The 20,196-nt window shown below is 47.1% G+C and overlaps 1 protein-coding gene across 3 annotated transcripts in view; it reads left to right on the top strand.

The window, feature by feature from the left end:
* The window catches only part of PRRC2C (proline rich coiled-coil 2C), a 1,321,979-nt gene that overhangs the window by 37,490 nt on the left and 1,264,293 nt on the right, over positions 1-20,196 (top strand). For all 3 annotated transcript variants that reach the window (XM_085601696.1, XM_085601697.1, XM_085601695.1), the window contains exon 2: positions 19,490-19,654. In XM_085601696.1, the coding sequence (XP_085457822.1) occupies positions 19,543-19,654 (112 nt within the window). In that variant the 5' untranslated portion in view covers positions 19,490-19,542. The remainder of the gene's footprint in view (positions 1-19,489; positions 19,655-20,196) is intronic.

Genomic DNA, 20,196 nt, shown 5'->3' with positions numbered 1-20,196 from the left:
ACCCTTACGCTTCCTCAGCTTTTCCCATGCCCAAGTAGTCGTGGACACCATTTGAATGTCACGTCTGTCCCGCAGAAAACCACCCGGCAGCACCTCACGCAGTTTGTCAGGGAGAACTAGGTCAGCCTCCGGTTTCAAAAATGGGATACGGGCGTCGGGGTGGAACCAAGTGTGTGCATAGCGGCACTGCGCAACCAAATAGTACAATTGTAACTCTGGAACGTTAAAGCCCCCTCTATCATATGGCAGGGTCAGAATGGACCAGCGAACGCAGGGCCTTTTTCCACCCCATACCAGTCGGATCATGAGTGAACGTGGAGTGCGAAAAAAAGCGTCCGACAGGGGCACAGGGATATTATTAAAAAGATATAAAAATTTGGGGAGAGCCACCATTTTTAAGATAGCCACCCTGCTCGCCAGTGATAATGGTAATTTCAGCCAGCTGTCCACTTGTGTCTCGTTTTTGAAAGGTCTGACCATAGTTCAAGCGTCTCATCTGAGCAGTGTCCAAGTGGATATGGACTCCTAGATATTTCACCGAGTTGTGACACCATTTTAGCGGGAATTCGCAATCCCATGGGACTGTGCGCTCTGTTAGCGGGAATATGATTGATTTGTGCCAGTTGATGCCCAGCCCTGAAATCCGGCCAAATTGGATAATTTCCCGAATTAGGGGAGTCAGGTTTAAGTGTGGCTCCCGGACATACAGGATGGTATCGTCCGCATACAGGGATACCAATAGTGGGCCCGTGTTAAACTGTAGGCCTCTATGCAGATGGCGCTCTTGGAAGTGTCTGACTAGCGGGTCCATTGCCAGAATGAACAGTAGGGGAGACAGAGGGCATCCCTGTCTGGTCCCTCGATGTAAACGAAATGTGGTGGACAGCGTGCCATTCAGTCGAAGCCGTGCCGACGGTCCGCTATATAGCAAGGAGACGATAGCAATGAAGCTATAGGGTCGGCCCATTCGCTGCATCACCTCCACGAGAAATGGCCACTCCAAGGAATCTAACGCTTTTTCTGTGTCAAGTAGCACCGCCGCGGCCGGCACCTCAGGTTGTATTCTGTGCAGTACGGTAAACAGCGTCTGGAGGTTCAAGGATGTCGAGCGTTTGGGGACAAAGCCAGACTGTACTGGGGAAATGATGTACTCCATCAGTTGTGATAGCTTGTTGGCAAGCACTTTCGTCAAAATCTTGTAGTCCAAATTCAATAAGGACAGCGGCCGGTAAGAGCCACGTTTTTTGGGATCCTTGCCCGGCTTCGGAAGCAGAACAATCACAGCCTCCCGCATTGTGGGGGGGGGGGGGGAGGCTCTGTTTCTCAAGTGCCTCCGCATATACTTCAATTAACAGGGGGGCCAAAATGTCCTTGAACTCCTTATAAAAGTCCCCGGTAAAACCATCTAATCCCGGGGCGGTGGCACCCCGCAGGGTGTTGATAGCTAGTATAACATCATCGACGGATATTGGCTTTGCCATAAAATCTAACATGTATTTTTCCAAAAACACCAAAGCGATCTCGTCCAGGTATGCGGTCTGGGCTGTGCCGTCAGGGTCCGCCCTAGACGTGTAAAGTGCAGTGTAATACTCCAAGAATTCGTCCCGAATGGCTGCTGTGAAAGTGAGAGGGATGCCGGTGGCCGATTGAAGCTCGGTAATGTGATTTGTACTGTAAGGTGGTCTAAGCATGTGCGCCAATACTCTGCCTGGTTGCTCACCCTCACCATAATCTCCTTGCCGTGTGGTACTTCCCCATGTACAGAATCTCCTGATCCGCTGTGTCCCTAAATTCCGTCAGTAATACCAGTCGCGCAGTGTGAGTCGCTGCATCAGGCAGTCTCGTCATTTGGGAGTCCAATTACAGCTATTTCATGCTCGATGCGGCTCATCGTTTATCTAAGATCTTTAAGTACCCCCCCCCCTTGTTTGGAGATGCACACCCCCCTTATAACTGCCTTAAATCCCTCCCACAGTACTGCTGCGGTGTCCACTGAGCCAGTGTTAAGGTCAAAATAATCTTCTATCGCCTCCTGAATTTCAGCCTTAAACAGTTCGTCTTGGAGGGCTCTACCAGGAAAACGCCACTGTCTTTCGTAGTAGGAGGAGTAAATGCAATACTATTCGTGAGTGGCCGGAGTATGTCTAAGGGAGCGTGGTGTGGGAGTGGAACCAGCCCGCAACTATGGGAGAGATCAGCCAATAATCTATACTGGACTAGGTTCCGTGTGGGCCAGAGTGATGGGTGTATTTGGTGAGGGTGGGGTTGCGCTGTCGTTCAATGTCGATTTAATGTATGGTGCTCACAGAGGTCCTTCAAGGCACGCCGAGCGTGCGGCTTGGCGTCCGGTGCTTTAGAAGTGCTGTCCAGAACAGGGTGTATTAACAAATTGAGGTCCCCTCCCAGAAGCAGGGCCTGGGGGGGTCATGTTATGACCCGTGCGTTCAGGCTGTGGAACAATTCCGGGTAGTCTACATTGGGGGCATAGACATTTACTAAGGTGATTTTACGGCCATAGAGATTCCCCATAACTATGACCTATCTGCCCTCAGGGTCCTGGGTCGTGTCTATTAGTGTAAAAGGGATTCTCTTGTGGACCAAAATGGCTGTGCCCCTAGCATAATTGCTGTAGTTGGAAAAAAAATATGTGCACCTCCCAGCTGGCGCCAAACCGGGCCGAATCTGTGGTGGGGAGGTGGGTCTCTTGCAAGTACGCTATATCAACCTTATGTCTGATAAGATAATGGATCACCTGTCTTCTCTTTCGGGTGTTAAGTCCTCTGACATTCCAGGACATGAAGGAGATAGCTGAAAGCCCCTTTACCTTACCTAAACGTGACATTCAACCAGTGTGTAAATCGTCATCTGTCAGGAAATGTGCGCCATGGCGATGTGATGTGCAATGCAAACACAAAGTGTGAATAGTAACAAAAACATGTAGATCTGTCCCTCAACCCCCTCTCCCACCCAGCCGCCTTCCATCCCAGAGGTGGCGAACCCGCATTGAATATCACCTCCCGAAGGTCATAACGACAGTCAGGCCAACCATCGAGGACCAAGAAGTGGTCCCCACAATGCAGTAAACCCAAACAGAGATATACCCGGGGGATGGCAGCTCGCGATCAGCCAGGCCAAGTGTCCTATCAGATAGAAACGGTAAACATTACGAAACTCCCAGAACAAATTATTAATGCAATCTAACATAGGCAGACCATCATCCAGTTCCGGAATTCGAAAAATGGTCCGCACTTGCATCAGATCCGCTGTGTGGCGGGGAGGCGAGCGCGCCCCCCACGGTGTTCCACGCAGTCTACGTATTATATGTGCGGCAGAATTCTTGGGCCTCTGTAGGAGAGTCAAAGATTCTGGACCTATCATCGAAGTCAACTTTCAGTCTTGCTGGATATAGTATCCCATATTTGAGCCCAAGATTGCGCAGTGTGGCCTTCACCCCTGGAAATTTCCGTCTAGCTTCCTGGACCATCGGAGTGAAATCTGGATCGAAGGATAGCTTGGATCCCTGCCACTTAATCACTCCACGCTCTCTAGCCAACCTAAGCGCTATGTCGCCATCTCGGAAGTTCAAAAGTCTTGCGATAAGTCTCGGAGGGTGGCCCGGGTTCGGCCTGGGGCCAAGTGACCGATGCGCGCTCTCTACAACAAAACCAGGAGTGAAGGATTCACTGCCAAACAGGTCCGTGAGTAGCTTCTCCACAAAGAGATCCATGTGGCCAGTCGACTTTGTCTCCGGGATTCCCATGATGCGAACGTTGTTGCGTCGCCCACGTGCCTCCAAGTCCTCGTTCTTGATGGCTACCTCTTTTAGCAGGCGTTCTGTCCGTTCTAACCTTTTCAGAGATTGGGCAGTCACATCCTCTCAAGTCCGACACCCGTGCTTCCACTACATCCAACCGATGGTCGTGGGCCTGGACTTTGGCGCCCCATGATGCGATGGTTTGATCCAGGGTGTCGGAACAGGAGTCCAGCGCCTTAAAGCCAGCCCGCATCTCAAGTAGCAGTGACGCAACTGAGGCATCAGAAGGTTCCGGCGCCACCCCAGCGGGCACCTTCTCTGCCATCGCAGGGGGGGGGAAGAGATGCAGTACTCTCGGCGCTTTCCCAAATGGCAGAGTGCTCTGTTTCGGGTCTCTACGACCCATGCCTCCGGGGTTGCGCCGTGTGTGCAGTGGGTCCTGATGCGTCAGCGAGCTCCAGGTGATGCGTGGTCCAAGTAGACCCACGTGGCGCTCTTGTAAATTGTGTGAACGCACTGGGGCAAAAGGCTCCCGCCGCGCAGATCAATTAAGCCGTGTTCCCAGCAATGGGAGATATCAGATGTCCAGGCAAGCAGACTTATGGGCCCCACGGCTAAAAGCTGCCCCATAAGCCACGCCCGGATTAGAGTGATCCGCCTCATGGTCTGGGCGGTGCTGGCGTCTAGCCGATGGCGTGGGGAGTACTGTAGTCCCCCCGGTAGCGTGTCTCCTGCCCTGTGCAGTGGTGAGGCGCTGGTGGTAAAGCCAGCAGGGCCCCCCGCAGGCGCGTGGTGATGGTGTCGCTGTAGGCAGCAGGCAGGCGCACCACCGCCCCCCCACCAGGCCCGCCCGCAGTCCCAGCCAGGCGCCGCAGCCCGATGTCAACGGCGCGCAGGCCCTGTCCCCGCAGCACCGGACACCAATGCTCTGTAAGCCCGGGGCGAGGCAACCAGTCCAGGCGCAGAACGAGCACCGGCAGCGGGGGAGGGGGCGGGGCACAGGCGCGTTGCCTGACTCACCCGGCGTCTCCCTGGTGTCTGCTTCAGGCCCGTTGAGCGACCGCAGGCTGCTGCACCGTGCGGGCCCACCCAGGCGCTCGTTATAGCTGCGCCGGCAGGCCCGGTCCACACGTCCCACGGTGATACTCCGGTTTCATCTGGGGCTGGTGAGCCGCAATCGGGCCCACAGCGCCAGCGCTGCCTCCGCTGTCCGCGGCGGTGGTTTCTGTGCAGAGTATGTCGCTGGCAGCGGGGGAAATCGCCGCTAGGCCAGGCTGATGATACGAGCCTCTCTAGCTAGCAGCCATCTTCGCCGCCGGCTTGGCCACGCCCCCCCCCCCATGAAGTCCTAAAACTTAATTGAAAATAATTCAAAATGCTGTAGAAATAAGACCAGGGCCTTTGTACATTTAATCGGGACAAGTAAAAACAGAGAAATTGGGTGAATTTGGAACTGTTCAGCGTCAATGTGTAGTGTTTGTATGATAGGTAGTATATACTTCTGTTTAGTTCAGTGTTATCTGAAGTTCTCTGAAGTAGCTAAACCGGTCTATTTTCAGTGAACAAGTGAAACACTGAAGTAACCAGCATTGAATATGCAATAGGTCTCGCCTTTGATTAAGTTAGCCATTTGCTTTGCTAATGGTATTGTATAGCAAAGCAAATGGCTTTAACTTAATGAGAGGCGAGACCGATTGCATTTTAAATGCTTGCATCCTGTAACCTCAACTATCTACCCTCCGTTCTCAGTAACATACAGGATCTCCCCATGTACAGAATTTCCTCCACCAACACTGCAACGGAGCACTAGGGCGAGGGAGCCGAGTTAAGCAGCCCGGCCAATGAGTTGCAGGAGTACCTGCTGGTCTTTCTTTTGATGCGGTGATGCGTGTAGTCAAGCCGGAGAGAAGCCTATGGTGTTTTAGGTCTGCAGGATGCTGGACTGCAACATCCTTCTGCTCTGTCAAAACGGACTCTAAATGGTCGTACTGCGCTTGCAGTATAGTAATGCCCAGAATAAATTTTTATTTTTTTGCAAAGTCCGAGGCATTTGTCAAATATATAAGGTGAAACACATTTACCTGCAGTGCCACAGAAAACTACCACGCTCTACCTAATTCGTTACTGATTTCAATACCTTGAGGCTGCCAATTTAGATTTTCCTCTAACATCGACAAAGAAAAGGGACTAAACCCCGTGTCTACCATACACAAAAATGTTTTATTGAGTGATGCGTCTCGTTAAAAGCCTTGTTAAATCGTCAGATTTGCCCACACCCAATATGGCCGCTCTTCATTCAAAGTGCATTTGTTATGCCTGTTGGGGCAGCTTTAGTTCTTAGATTCTTCGGTTTCAACAAAGCCTGCAGGCTCGGGTATGAAGCTCTTCTGGAGATCAACACCGGCTAGAGAGGTAAGTTGGGATTCTGGGGTACCGTCGGTTGGGCCACCCACCGCTGTGGGACTTCGGGTGCAGGGTTGTCGTTATGCGTCTGGTTTCTCTTATCAGCTCCGGTCGCGGGGTTCCTCCAGAAAGAGGCTTCAGGCTTCTCTGGGAAATTCGAGGCGGGTCCGAGATCACCATATCTCAGGTCAGGATGGTCGGGGAGATCTCGTGGTGTTGGGCCACTCAAACTCTGGTTGTGACCGACTGGTACAGACTCTCGGATTTGGCTGGAGCCTGAGTCTGTGGGTCAACAAATACGGTGTTTACGGGAGACAAAGGCCGGTAGGGCTGGGGCCAAATCATTTTGCGTCCTTCTTAGCTTAAGCATGGCTCTTCGTTTTTTCTTCGTGGTCGTTTTCTTGTCTGAGGAGACAAGCTTCAGGGGCTTTACAGGTAAATAAAGGTTGGGCCAATGGGTCCCTTCCTTCGGGAGGGTACATCACCCCCCTATTATGCCATCTTCCAGTGGGAGGGCGGGCATATGCCTCTCTGGTTGGCTGGGTCCCCCATCTGCAAGATGTCGGGGACTGAGTTGTTCTTCACCTCGCCTCCCCCACCTCAGGGATGGGGTTGGCTAAGGTGGGCACACCTCCCTTCCTCATTCGGTTTTCCTGCCGATTCTCCCGCCCAAAGTGGGGGTCAGAACCGATGGGGGCCAGTTGCTGGAAGCAGCAAAGGGCCTGGGGAAGCTCACAAAGGCGGCAAGCCTTTGAAGCTTTGCCTTAGTTGACCCTGCCCACCCTGGGGAAGGAGGCTTGGCACCTCGTCCCAGGATGTGCATTGTTTCAGACCCCTGAGGAAGAAGGCACTCCAGGACAGAATCTCCCTCCGCACACACAACAGCAAGGAACTCTTCTGCATCTTTAAATAGTTTGCCCAACCCAACAACGAATCCACCGACATCCCACCTCGGCAGGTCCTCTGCCACAAACTTCGTATCTTCTTTCATCACAAAATCAAGACCATTTACGACAACCTCCATAAGGAACCCACACCCACCGCCTTCAGCCCCGCTCAGCCAACCCTGGACTGCCCTCAGCATCGAAGACACCCTAAAGACCCTGAGGACCACCCACTCAGGGGCCTCCACAGCCCCCGCCCCCACCACATCTACCACAGAGCCGCAGACATCATCGCCTCCGAGCTACAAAGAATCGTCAGTAGATCCTTTGAGACCGCTTCCTTCCCCAACGACTGGAAACAAGCAGAGGTCAACCCTCTCCTAAATGAACCATCGTGGACCCCTCCGAACTACAGACCGATCTCCCTACGTCCCCATTTAGCGAAAGTCCTTGAAAAAGCGGCCAACAGCCAACTCGCCTCCTTAATCGATGAAAACAACATCCTCGACTCCTCCCAATCATGCTTCAGAAAAGACCACAGCACAGAGACCACCCTCCTCGCCGCAACTGGAGACATCCGCTCCCTCCTTGGCAAAGGTGAGACACTGGCCCTCATCCTCCTGGACCTCTCTGCAGCCTTCGACAGTCTCACACTGTACTCAGCCCGCAGACTCCACAATGCAGGAATCCTAAACAAAGCCCTCGACTGGATCTGCTCATTCCTCTCCGACAGAACACAGCGGGTCAGACTTCCCCCTTTCGTCTCTGAGCCCATGCTAACCACCTGCGGAGTCCCCCAAGGATCATCCATCAGCGCTACACTGTTCAACATCTACATGGACCCTCTTGCTCCCATCGTTAGATCACACGGCCTCAACATTGTATTATATCATGCAGACGACACACAACTCATCCTCTCACTATCCAAGGAACCCAACATCTCGCATCACGACTTTAGAGAAGGAATGATACAGTCGCCAGATGGAGGAATAATGGCGCCTAAAACTGAACACAGACCAAACCAAAGTCCTCATCATAGGCCAGCATCCTAATGCTTGGAGCGACACCTGGTGGGCCCCAGCCCTCCGGAAACCACCCCCACCCAAAGCTCACGCACGGAACCTCGGAATCATCCTGGACTCCGAACTCAAAATGCACCGCCAGATCAACGCAGTCACCCCCTCCTGCTTCCGCACCCTCTGTCTCCTACGCAAAACTCTCAACTGGATCCCCTTCGAACACAGGAAAACAGTCACCCACGCCCTCCTCGTCAGCAGACTGGACTACGGCGACACATACTACGCTGGGATCAACAAGAACCTCACCCACAGACTCCAGATCATCCAGAACGCTGCCACCAGGCTTGTCCTAAACCTACCGCGCCACTGCCACCCAACACCTGCTGGCCCTACACTGGCTCCCCATCGAGAAGAGAATCACCTTCACGCTCACCCACGCCCGCAAAGCCCTCCACAACACCGGCCCGCCTACATAAACAATCACCCTCTCGTTCCATTTATCCCAAAGATACTTCCGCTCAGCCCAGCTCTCCCTCGCAACAGTACCACGCATCAAGGAGACCAGAACAGGAGGACGCTCCTTCTCCTACCTCGCGGCTAAGGCATGGAACTCCCTCCCTCTCCACCTGACACGAACATTGTCCAAGTTCCTGAAGGACTTCAAAACCAGACTTTTTGATGCATCACCATAATCGCCCGGCCTGCACGTACCCGATAGGACAGGGAACCTCTCCGCCCCCTCCGACGCCACCCCGGAGTACCGAGGAGCAGCGCGCACCCCCTCCCCGTCCCTTGAGGCCCATTCTGGTGAGTAGCTGCGCTTTACCAAACCCGATTGATTAACACGGTTTGTTAGTATATGGGGCATTTATCTTGAGTGTAAGTTAAATATTTTTACTGGCTGCTATCTCAAGTTGAGCAGTGAAGTAGAGGCAAAGCATCTACAGAAAGATCTTGTTTCAAGTTTATTGTGCCAACCCCAAATTCAAATGATTGACTTGAGTTTTCCGGTCCGGTTGTTAGTCAAGACCTCGTCCCACCTGTGTAATTCTTCTGTATTTCAACCTGCTTCTGTTGATCGCCATGCTACAAATGACTGGTCACGGTTAAATTTTCTGTATGTATTGCCGCTGTGTAGTCATTGCAAGGGGGTTGGATTTACATTCTGTCAGCGGGTCAGATCTGTTCCACGATTTAGTTTTCACTGTAGGAGTTTTACTTTAGAAAGACAAACACTAAAGTATTTTAAACTGTATTTCAGTTTTTTCTTGGTGTCTCCGTTTTAGAAATTGATTAATTTTGATAGTAATATACACTTTTTTTATTTATAAAACTTTGAGCATTCAACTAGAAGGAACGTATTTATGACAGCCTGTGTGCGAGTTGGTGAACATGAATTTTCAGCGATCACATATACGTAGTAGAATCTGAATTTGTAATCCGTAGGTTTATAATTTAACTTTAACCCCTTAACTGCTGATCTCCCACAGTTGCTGAGCCCATTTTTGGCTATTTGGGGTAGTTCTTGCTTAGGCCTCTGTAACCTTTTGTCCACATAAGTTATCCACACCAAATTCTAAAGGTACCAAGGGGACCGAGAATATAGTAAAAATATAGCTACATTTTGAATTTGGGGGGGATAAAAACAGGAAAAACTCTGTTCCCCCAAGTCTCCCCCCCCCCCCCCCCACCCCCCACCCCACCCACACAAAAATGACCTCAAACAGTTTGCTGTGCTAAAGTTACTTACCATCTTCTGCGCTTTCAGGAATATGCAGAGCTGAACCAAATAACCAATTATTTTTGCAACATTTTTCAAAGAGTTAGCCCATTTTTCCTATTTTTGGGCTTTCAGCCTACTGCCAGTTTGTGGTGGAAACCAGTGAGAAACCCATGGGTGATCCAGGAAATCTTTTTTGCTGAAAAGTAGAAAAAATACCTAATCCAGCAGGGGGTCATATGTGTAGATTCTTTAAGGTTTTCTCAAAGAAACTATCTGTTGAAATGAAGAAATATTGAAAACAACAATTTTTGACAATGTTTTCATCTGTAACACTTTGTCACGTTGTCAGATTATCGAAAGCAATGTACCTCTGGGTTTTGGGGGTATTCTGGACACGCTGGGGTTTCGCTGGATCAGGTAGAAGTCGGGACAGGCGGGTAGGGCTGAGCCCAAGTCAGTCGGTGTCCCCCATTTCTTCTTTTAGCACAGCTCTTCTGTGGTTCTTGCTTGTCTGAGGCAAGGTTTGAGGTTGCCCCTAAATACAAAATGTAGGGGCGTTTCAGGTAGGTACAGGTTGGGACCCATGTACCCCTTCCTTGGGATAGGTACACCCCCTATTATGCCACCTTGCAGTGGGAGAGGAGCATAAGCCTACTCTAGTTGGCTGGTTCACCTCATCTTCAAGATGGTGGGGACTGAGAGTAAGAGCTTCGCCTTGCCTTCACCACCTGAAGGGTGGTGTTGGCACAGATGGGCACACCTCTCCTATCTTTGTTTTCCTGCCAATTCTTCTGCCCAAAGTGGGGGTTAGAACCGGTCTACTTCTCAGAATTGTCTGGGTCTGGTAGGTTTTTGTAGGTGGCAGCCTACCCAAGCCTAAAAAGTGAAGTCGTTCTCCATTACAAGTGGGACAAAATTGGAAGTTAACCATTCTCTCCTGGCACATATGTAAAAGCACCAAAAGAATCAAATATCCTCCTCACTTGCCATTAGGATGAAATTCTTTAATCTGCAGGGGAGCAGAAAGAATGAGGTTTATGGGGTGAGGGTGCACCCTGGGGAGAGGAGATTGTGGGTAATTACCCCATCTGCCCCTTGGGGTGGCAGGCTGTTTCCCCATTTACTTGGGGTGGGGACATGCCCATTTCTACACAAAAATCTCTGGTGTCTAGTTCATTTACCAACTCTTCCCCCCCCCCCCCCTCCCCTCCCCCCCTCTCCTCTCCTAGTGGGGTAAGGGGGCAGATCAGGGGTTAATGCTCTCAACTGCCCCTAGAAAAATTGAAATATAAAAATTGGCAAGGGGAGAAGCACAGGCCCTTGCCAAAGAGGCTGCTCCTCCTATCCCTGGTAGCTAGTGGGTGGATCCCTGCTTGGGGATCGCTCTCCTATGGTGATCCACTTGGCAGAGGTACGTTTGGAAAGATTCTCCCCTTTCTCAATGCTTCTCTTGTGAATATACATGCTCCTATTCAGTGAAAGTTAAAGGTGCCCTTCTACCAGTTTTTCTTTCACTTTTACTGCAATTACGTAAGCTCGCCTTTTGCACAGATCGTCAAAAATAAATAAATAATTAAGGCTTCGCGAGCAGACTGATGGAAAAAAAAAAAAAAAAACTACCCCTGGTGCAGAGCACCAGAGTGGCCTTTACATACCTCCCCATTGTCTGCCATTGACCCATACGTGCACTTAAAAGGTTAATAAAACTGTAAACAGATGCTTTCCATGTAAAACGTTTATGGCTTTAAATCTGCCCTGAACTCTAAACTGCCTATGCTGCCTGCTATGAAGATTTCACCTTTGAATCGAGGCATTTCCCAAACCTTTGCTGGTGGTGTGTGAAATTAAACTTCACTTTTTAGTCACAGGAGTACCTAGAAAAAAGGCCAAAATAACCTTTAACCTAAGGGTAGTGTGGATTATGACGTAGTATGAAATGTATGCCTGGAATCTCTGAAGCAAGAAGAGGGCATTTTGCAGTAAGGAGTCTGTATTTACTTCTGTGGCAACCCCATTTTATTGTGGTATAAATGTAATGAGGATGTACATATTTTTTTTTTCCAAGTAACTTTATTGGCATTTTGAATTACGTGTACATCATTGCACGGGCACATGAACCATGTTAGTCAAGTTCTCGTAATACACGGGCCCACGTAGTACACCTATGCAGAATGTCTAGAGAAAATATGCCACAATAGTCCGTTAACTCCCTCCTCTACCCTTACCTCCATGTCATATCGCAGAGCGATGGAAAAAACAACTTGTTACTGTATATGATCACCTGAGGTCACATAGGGAAACATAACTGGTATCTTCGTCTTGTTCATGTTGGAAGCTCAGTGGCCCTGTACTTGATCCCCTTTCACCAGAGGTCCTTTCTGTCTCTGAGGCCTGCTTCTCTTTTAATTCTGTTATCATATAGGACCATGCCTGGAGATAATCAGCTACCTTTTCGTCCTTGCGAACGAACTTCATTCGAACCATTTCCGCGGTTGCCCACTCGCACATATTGCTCATTCAGTCCTCCCACTGTGGGGGCCTGAGTTGCAGCCATGCTATCACAATGCGTCTTTTAGCCAAAACCAATACTAGCAGAACAAACCGTCTGCTTAGCTTCCTACGTTTACATTTAGGCATGGGCAGTAATCCTAACATGGCATGTTGGATCTCTTTAGGGATTGCCCATCCCGTGTGTCTGGAGATGTGCGAGCACGTTATCCCAGTAGGTGAGTAGCACCAGGCAGGTCCAGACCATGTGGAGAAAATCCGCCGTACACACTTTGCACCTTGGGTATTCGTCGGAACCATTATGTGTAATGTACGGGGTGTGGGATTCCTGGTGAACTAAATTATATTGAAGGAGTTTGGAGTGTGCATTGGAGCTCACTTTCTGCATCCCTTCATGTATTTTCTCCCATACTCTTTACGTCAGTGGCTCCTCTACCAGCACTTCCCATTTTGCCTGTACTGGTAGCACCCCACCTGGATGACCTTCCCTTAAAGCTTTATAAAGGTGGGACACTAGTCGCCTACCTTGCTCCATATACAGCATCACTTTTAGTGTATTAGTGCTGTGGAGGCTCTTCAGGGAATACCGGCAAAATCTCCCTTGCCACATTCGAAATCTTTCCTTAATGTAGAAATTGTCTTGGCCCTAAATTGAAGGCGACCCCTGCTTCATCCCGAGTGATACATTTCCCATCTATGTACAGATCTCCTAGTGTCCAACATTCCCCTTCCCTCCACAGACGTACCGACATAGATTCAGCGATACAGGCGAAAGGGCGTAGCATCCATATTGACCTATCTGGTGCGTAAGGGGCATGCTACACTACCTGCCGCACCATGTTTTCCCTTGTTCTGGCCACATGCTGAACAATGTATGGGGTTGCTGGAGGGACGCCCTGTCCAAGCATTAGAAGCTGTCAGCGGGCGACCCATATGTGTGCCTGCCAGGAGCCGTGTCTCCCAATTATCGTTAGTCCAGCCAATGGATTGCATTTTGTAGTTGAGATGCCAAGTAATAGAATACTAAGCAGGGAACCTCCAGCCCACCACTAGCCCATTTTTTTGTAACGTTGCCAGCCTTACTCTTCTACTTGTTTTTTACATGTTCAGTGACCAAAGTTTATATGCTGGTAACTCACACAAATTCTACTTTTTTGTCACTGTAACCATTTTAAATATTCTTGATTTCCAGGCTTTCAGTGGATTGAAATGTTTAATCTTCCATGTTAAACTTTGAGAAGGGTCATAACCTACTGAGCTGTCTTAAGTGTTAACCAACAAGTATTTAAAAGAATTTGTGGGAGCATAGGCTTAACCATTCCTTCATGTTTTGACGGTTGTCAAATCTGTCTTCGATTTAACACAGCAGTCAAGAATTGTTGCTTTGTTTTTCCATGATGCTATTGGATTTCACTGAGCCTTCGGGCAAATTTGATGTTGACTTGCTCGTTAAGCGAATAGCTTTGTTGCAATTTATCTTCTAGTGATTCCAGTTAATGGGCAGCTCCAGACTGTTTTTGACTACATTCCCCCAGGTTAAACATTTGTGTTTCTTTGTTCTGTTTATATGGACTACTGTTACAGTATGATAGAAGTGATCAACAAAGAAGGCACATTTATTATGGTAAAACGTGGTTATAATAGGCATATGAAATGGTCTAAGAACAGCCAATGGCACTGTATTCAGCTTTGGGGTGGTTTAAATCTATTTAAAATATCTTTTCATCCTGTTTTCATTCTAATACCAACAACTGGCCTCACTGTGAATGGTTCAATTGTTACTCCCATCCAACATGTTTTCTCTTGTCTTGAGTTTGTGGTACGTTTGTGTCACAATGTGTTAAAGATAATTGTAGTTTTAGCTGCAGTATTGTTTGTGGTGGTCACTAATGTATAATATAAGAAATAAACTGAACTTACTTTTCAATAGTATTCTATCCTGGATTTACATGCTTGAATTTTTCCTGGTCATCTGTTTGAGAACGCTCAATTAGTCCCATGTAAACATAGCAGTATATGCTTCCATTCAGTAATATTGAAAAATGCACTAGACTACATAAAGTAAAACTCAATAGGTGCCCCAAACTTCACCCAATTAGGTGACAGGACCGCGTGCTTCCTATGCCAAATTTTCCACTGCATATTCGGTGCTCGTGAATTCTCTGTAGCTATCTCGATTGGTTTTCTAAAAGCATGTATGGAAAATATGTACTTGTGCTGTTTAAGATCAATCCCTGAGGGCAGGGTGTGCCATTTCTTCAGTCTACCTTGTTTTTGCCCCTAAGGCTCATTTTTTACTATTTCATTGCATTTTGATTAACTTTTTTTAAACGGCAAGCACTAAAAGATTTTTACTTTGTATCACTACCTATTTTTCAGCGGTTAGGACATACAAATCTCCCTCTTCCTGTTGAGCTAAGGCTCATCAGAACAGGCTCGAGAGAGAAATTACTTTAAAATTCTTTGAATCCAGCTTAAAAAGAAAGATTTATAGGTGTAACCATATACAAAATAATTTTACTGTTCACATCCTGGACTTAAACCATAACGGTGTGACATATGATTTTCTGCACAAAGAAATTTATAGATCGAGGTAGATGCTTAGCACTGGCGATCCTGGAAATAGTGAAGCTATCCACTTTTGGTGTTCAGAAGCAGAGATTGGAGCAAATCTGACAGAATTCAAAGTCTCAGACTTTTTAGCCGCGAGAATCGTTAACCCCCACTGATAAGTGTGTGATTTCTAGGCAACCATCTCCAGCAAAGGAGAAGAGCAGTGAGGCCTGCAAGAAGCATACCCTCTAACTAGAGTTCAGTGTCTTCAGATTCTGATTTGCCTCTGGGAAGAAATCTAAATTTCTTCAAATTAGGTCGGTGCTAGACTCAACTTTCATGACTCTAAAATTCATGGAGAGCAGGGTCGAAATTGATTTGCAATTGGCTGGGTCCCAATAAGAGTGGTGAGCACAAAAATGATGGATTAAACCCAGATGTGTGACTGGGTGAATGTTTCATTTGGTCAGCATTCTGTCCATCACTTGTTCTTTTTGCTTATAAAGTCCTTGACAATCCTGTTTGTACAGACCTCCACCGCCACCTAAGCTTGCTTCTTTTAAATCATGGCAAACACAACAAGATGATGGACAGAGGGCTGCAACCTTTCAACCACTCACTCCCCAGTTGCAGTTCTGGTTTTAATCCATCGTTCCTTTGCTCACTGTCCCTCCAGTTTGGACCCAGCCATATGCAAATCAGTATTGCCCCATATCAGCGAGGCTAGCTTGAATCCAGTGGCACAGTGAGCAAGGTACACTTGCGTAGAAACTTTGAATTCATGATCAAGAGATTGCTAGTCAACAGCAATCGCTCATTGTTGACAAGAGCCTTCAGCATTAGACCTGCTCAGCTTTTCTGCCTAACGACATTCATTGTCAATCTACTCATCGATTGTCTATCTACGACTGTAGATTTTCTGGAATCTTTACCAGTGTCAGCAGTACCTCAAACAAGTGCAGTAGTATCCCTTGTGTCATCCCGCATCTATCTCCCCATTACACTGCTTCAGTCTCTTCTAGTCCCGCCAATCCCACTGCACCCTTCAAAGAAACTATACAGTACTCACCTCGGTACAAGAATTGGGTGATTGGATTATCAAGCCCTGGATCAGTTTAAAGAGTTCTTTTTAGTGACAATGACTATCAAGGCGCCAGCAACCCTGCTGACTCCATATTCAGTATGTGGATTGTGAAGATTAAGAGGAAGAACGGTCCTATTTTCCCAAATTCAAATGTCCTTGTAGAGAACCATCTATATTATCTCGTTTTGGTCAGGGGGATCAGGTATTGACTTCTTTGATGCTACTGGTTCCAGTGCCTCTTAAACTGTTAACTTTACAGGGCATGCTTCACGACATCTATCAAAGATAACTAACCCCTTGGTGGCCCTGCCTCACGCCAACCTTAGTTTGTGATCATCCCACAATTTCCTAATCTGCACCCAGTTTCTCAAGCACCTCTTGAACAGTAAGAACATCTCGCCGACCATTCTAAGTCTGTGCCATCGGCTCCATCTCTAACTTCTCCGATGAGAGTAGTGAGTGATGGTGGGAATGATGATGGATGTGCTGGAAGTGACAATTGGGATGAAGAAGGTGCAATGGAAGATTATGATGCTGATTTTAAGGTCCCGCCTGGCCTTGGCAGCATGCATGCACTGCTGTAGCCATGCGAGGGCCTTTTGGAATCAACACCCGGACGGACAGGAGATGTGCACGCGTACGAGTCACGGCATTTCAGCACAACGCGAGCATGGCACTCGCTACCCCCGCATTATCCACCAGACCACTCAAGCCCCCCCCCCCCCCCCCCCCCCCATTGTTCAGTGCGCTTTTTGTGATTTTTCTCAAGTGCTGTAAAGAAAGTGGTTGGATAGCTGACAAACTTGACACACAAGGGGAGGAGATGAAACTGACACATTCAGGGGCTGTCACACATATATTCGATAGAAAAACCACATCCATTGTGTAGAACGCCGCGCTGCCCCATTCCTGCGGCTTTTAGTTGCTTTAATAAACAGAATATCAAACTAGCGGTTGCACAGAAAATGCCTGGAAATTTGAGGGGAACTTTATTTCGCTGTTCAGTAAAACACGTGAGTGTGGAAATCACTAAGCGAGAACCACGGTTACCTGTTGAAAGTTAACGAGCAGACTTGTGCTTTCCCCTCGCTAGTGTTGGTGCCCCTCTTTACTCCGGTGAATCAGCCTCACTCACCCACGCAGCCAGCCTGTACATTCAGGTAGGGTGTCCAGAGCAGCCTACGACAGCGCGCCCCTTCCCTCGCTATGCGTGTGACTTAGCATGTTTCTTCTGGGTGTAGCATGTCCAAACAAGCACCATTTGCCCCTCTACAAGCCCCAGGGGCACAGAATGACAGATGACAGTGCTCATCAGCATAGAAACACAGACTGCAAGGTACTAAGGGAATATATTAAATGCAACTATTAAGCCCAGTATTGTGCATGTTAATTACATGGCTTTTCTATAAGAGCTGCTGTCTAGTCCTGCCTTGAAATCAACAAAAACACGCTTCCTTGTCTTTTTAGTCGATCTCTGCTGTAAAACGGAACATGAGCTAGCTAAATTTGCCAGGACAGCTGATAACTGGGACTGAACCTACAAATCCGGGACACCTGGCCGGCCATCTTGCTATGCAGGGGTTTTGTTCAATGCAACATGCTGCACCTCCCCCACCTCAGTTGTCTTTTACCATAGCTACCAAGTGACCCATCATGTGTGACCTCTTCATCTGGCACTGAAAATCATACACTCCCAGCTGACTGAAATATGCAGTAGTGTCCTTTGGCAAACACATCCAGAAGTTATTTTTGTCACCACTATCCAATGTATTTTTATCGCTCACCCATACATTGGTGCATTCCAACCTTGCCATCCACTAACCAATATGACTCGTATCAAAATAATACGAAACAAACAAATTATCAACAGATCACTTTGACTTCTGTTAATCAGAATTCGAAAACTGCAAGTGGTGCCTAGAGCTATACAAGTATTATTTTAATAGTATTTTAAAAGTATGATTTCTTTGCTTAGGCTATTTCTTGTCTTGCGCCTGTTCAGAAATGCAGATACAAATTTGGGAGGGTGGGCACTCCTGCCAACTCAATAAACCCACTCTGGTTTGGTCAAAGCAAAGTTCTGTGAGAAGTGTATGGTCGATTCAAGCTGTACCAACAATTGCACAGTTAATTACCCAACACAATAAAATTACTGAATCAATTTAGAAAAAATGGGCAAAAAGACACCAAGATCATCAAAATGGGGTAGGGTAAGTGGATATATGAATTTGTAATGTTTAAGACAAGCACTTACAACGAAGCCAAGCACTATGGAACTAAAACAGTTTGCAGTGGAATCGGACCTAGGGGCAATTTCAAGCCGACTGCCATGGAGATGTTGGATACCCCAAACAGGCAGTCTGGGTGAAAGGTTTTACCTTCATACTTTGTCTCCAACTGCTGGGAAAGCGGCTCCTGGTCTGCCCTGCAGCGTCCAGCCAGGTCTCCTGCAGGGTCTAGTCCTTTTTAGACCGCTGTCCGCTCTTGATCTCAGAAGAGCAGCATTTTCTGAACCTGGGATTAATCATGTATGGTAGTTGAAGGCATATGTGGTTGACCCTCATATGTAAGTGCATTAACAGAAGGATGAAGAATTTAATCAGGACAGAAGACAAAGCATCCGAGGAACAGGTATGTGGATTACACGGTTACTTGCACACAGCTATGCAATTATAGACTCTTAAGTATAGTTACATTTCTCCACTGATCAATACTGCAACAAACCCAAATGGAGTCTAAAAGGAAGGCATTGCATAGCCCTTAATCTTTTCCTCAGTACTCTTTGCTCAAAGTCAATGCAGTTTGAACTGGGAAACTTCGAAAAACATGCTGGCCACAAAAAAATAAATTGACTTTGTAGAAAGCAGAAAAAATGAAGAACATTAAAGTTCTTGAAGTACTCTGATGTGAAGTGTAGAAGGGTATTGGAGGAGTTGACCTGTAAGCTTAATCTTCTTTTTATTCTTTATTTTATTTATTTTTTGTTGCTGGTGTGACAGTAAATAAGGTGAACTGTAATTCTGTTTCTGATGCAATTATCACTATTGTGCTCCATATCTGTGTTTGCAAGCCTTTTCTATTTTGAAGGGCATTGCATCATGTCCTACATTGCAGATGCATATATTATCTTTCCAAGGCCACGCTTCATCTGGAGAACAGGCCCGCACCATGCAGAAAGGTGTAGGCACAACATACCAAGTATTTCAGATATTTCTTTTGACTTTTACTTCATACATTTATCTTCATTGTGGTCTGAAAAGTATTACGTCCGTGTTATTCAGTGGTACCCTAAATGTTAAGTCTTTACGTAACTGCATGCAACCCAATGACTGAATGGCATTTGAAAAAATTCTAGTGGAAAAATCTTTCATAACCGATAGCAAATTTACCTTGTCCCGTCATTACTTTTGTGAGCCTATTTTGTAAAGAAAAACTTAATAGTTCTTTTTCAAGCACTATGAAGGTAAGACCATGATTGTAGCTCTCCTAGTCTTTTTCCATGCCCCCTCCCAATCGATTGGTTGAGAATCACTTCATATTTATTTGCTCTTATATGTGCAGGTGGTTGCGAAAGGAGAGGCGTGTTGTACCAGACTCGATGAATTTACATCGAAATGTCGGAGAAGTCAGGCCAGACCACAAAAACAAAGGATGGGAAAAAATATGCAACACTCAGCCTTTTTAATACGTACAAGGGAAAATCATTGGAAACCCAGAAAAGCACAGGTAAATTAAGTGCATTGGATAGTAAAATTGCATAGTTATCCTGTCATTTGGAAGTAGTTTTCTGATGCCACTGCAAAATGCGTATTCCTTCCTTTGTATTTGTAGAACAGTGCAGTTGACGTGATATGGTGGATCCTTTCTATAAAGGGCTGGGACAATATGTAGGTAGCATTGAGGTCAATCTCTCATGAGGTTGTTTGATAAAACCTGTTTTTTTTTTTTAACTAAGAGGAGACCTGATTAAAAACTACTGCTCCAAACATTTTCAGATAAATTGTATTTACTCTAGAAAGCTGGAGCTTTCTGTGTCCATCTGAGATTTCCTAGAATGCTCAACTCTACCAACATCCCCAGTAGGGGATAACCTTTATAATAGTGACTAACCTAAGGCGACTAGATTATTTTATAAAATTGCTGCAGTCATTTTTTTTGTTGTTTTAAATCTGTTTTTTATTGAAATTTTTGAAGGTTACAGATGCATGAAAGTCATCATAAGCTGTAAAATTGCTGCACTTATCCAAAGATATCCTCCAAGAATATCT

The sequence above is a fragment of the Triturus cristatus genome, chromosome 4_2, assembly GCF_964204655.1.
Source record: "Triturus cristatus chromosome 4_2, aTriCri1.1, whole genome shotgun sequence".
In the NCBI taxonomy this organism is placed as follows: Eukaryota; Metazoa; Chordata; class Amphibia; order Caudata; family Salamandridae; genus Triturus; species Triturus cristatus.
This window is presented reverse-complemented; position numbering and strand designations above follow the sequence as displayed.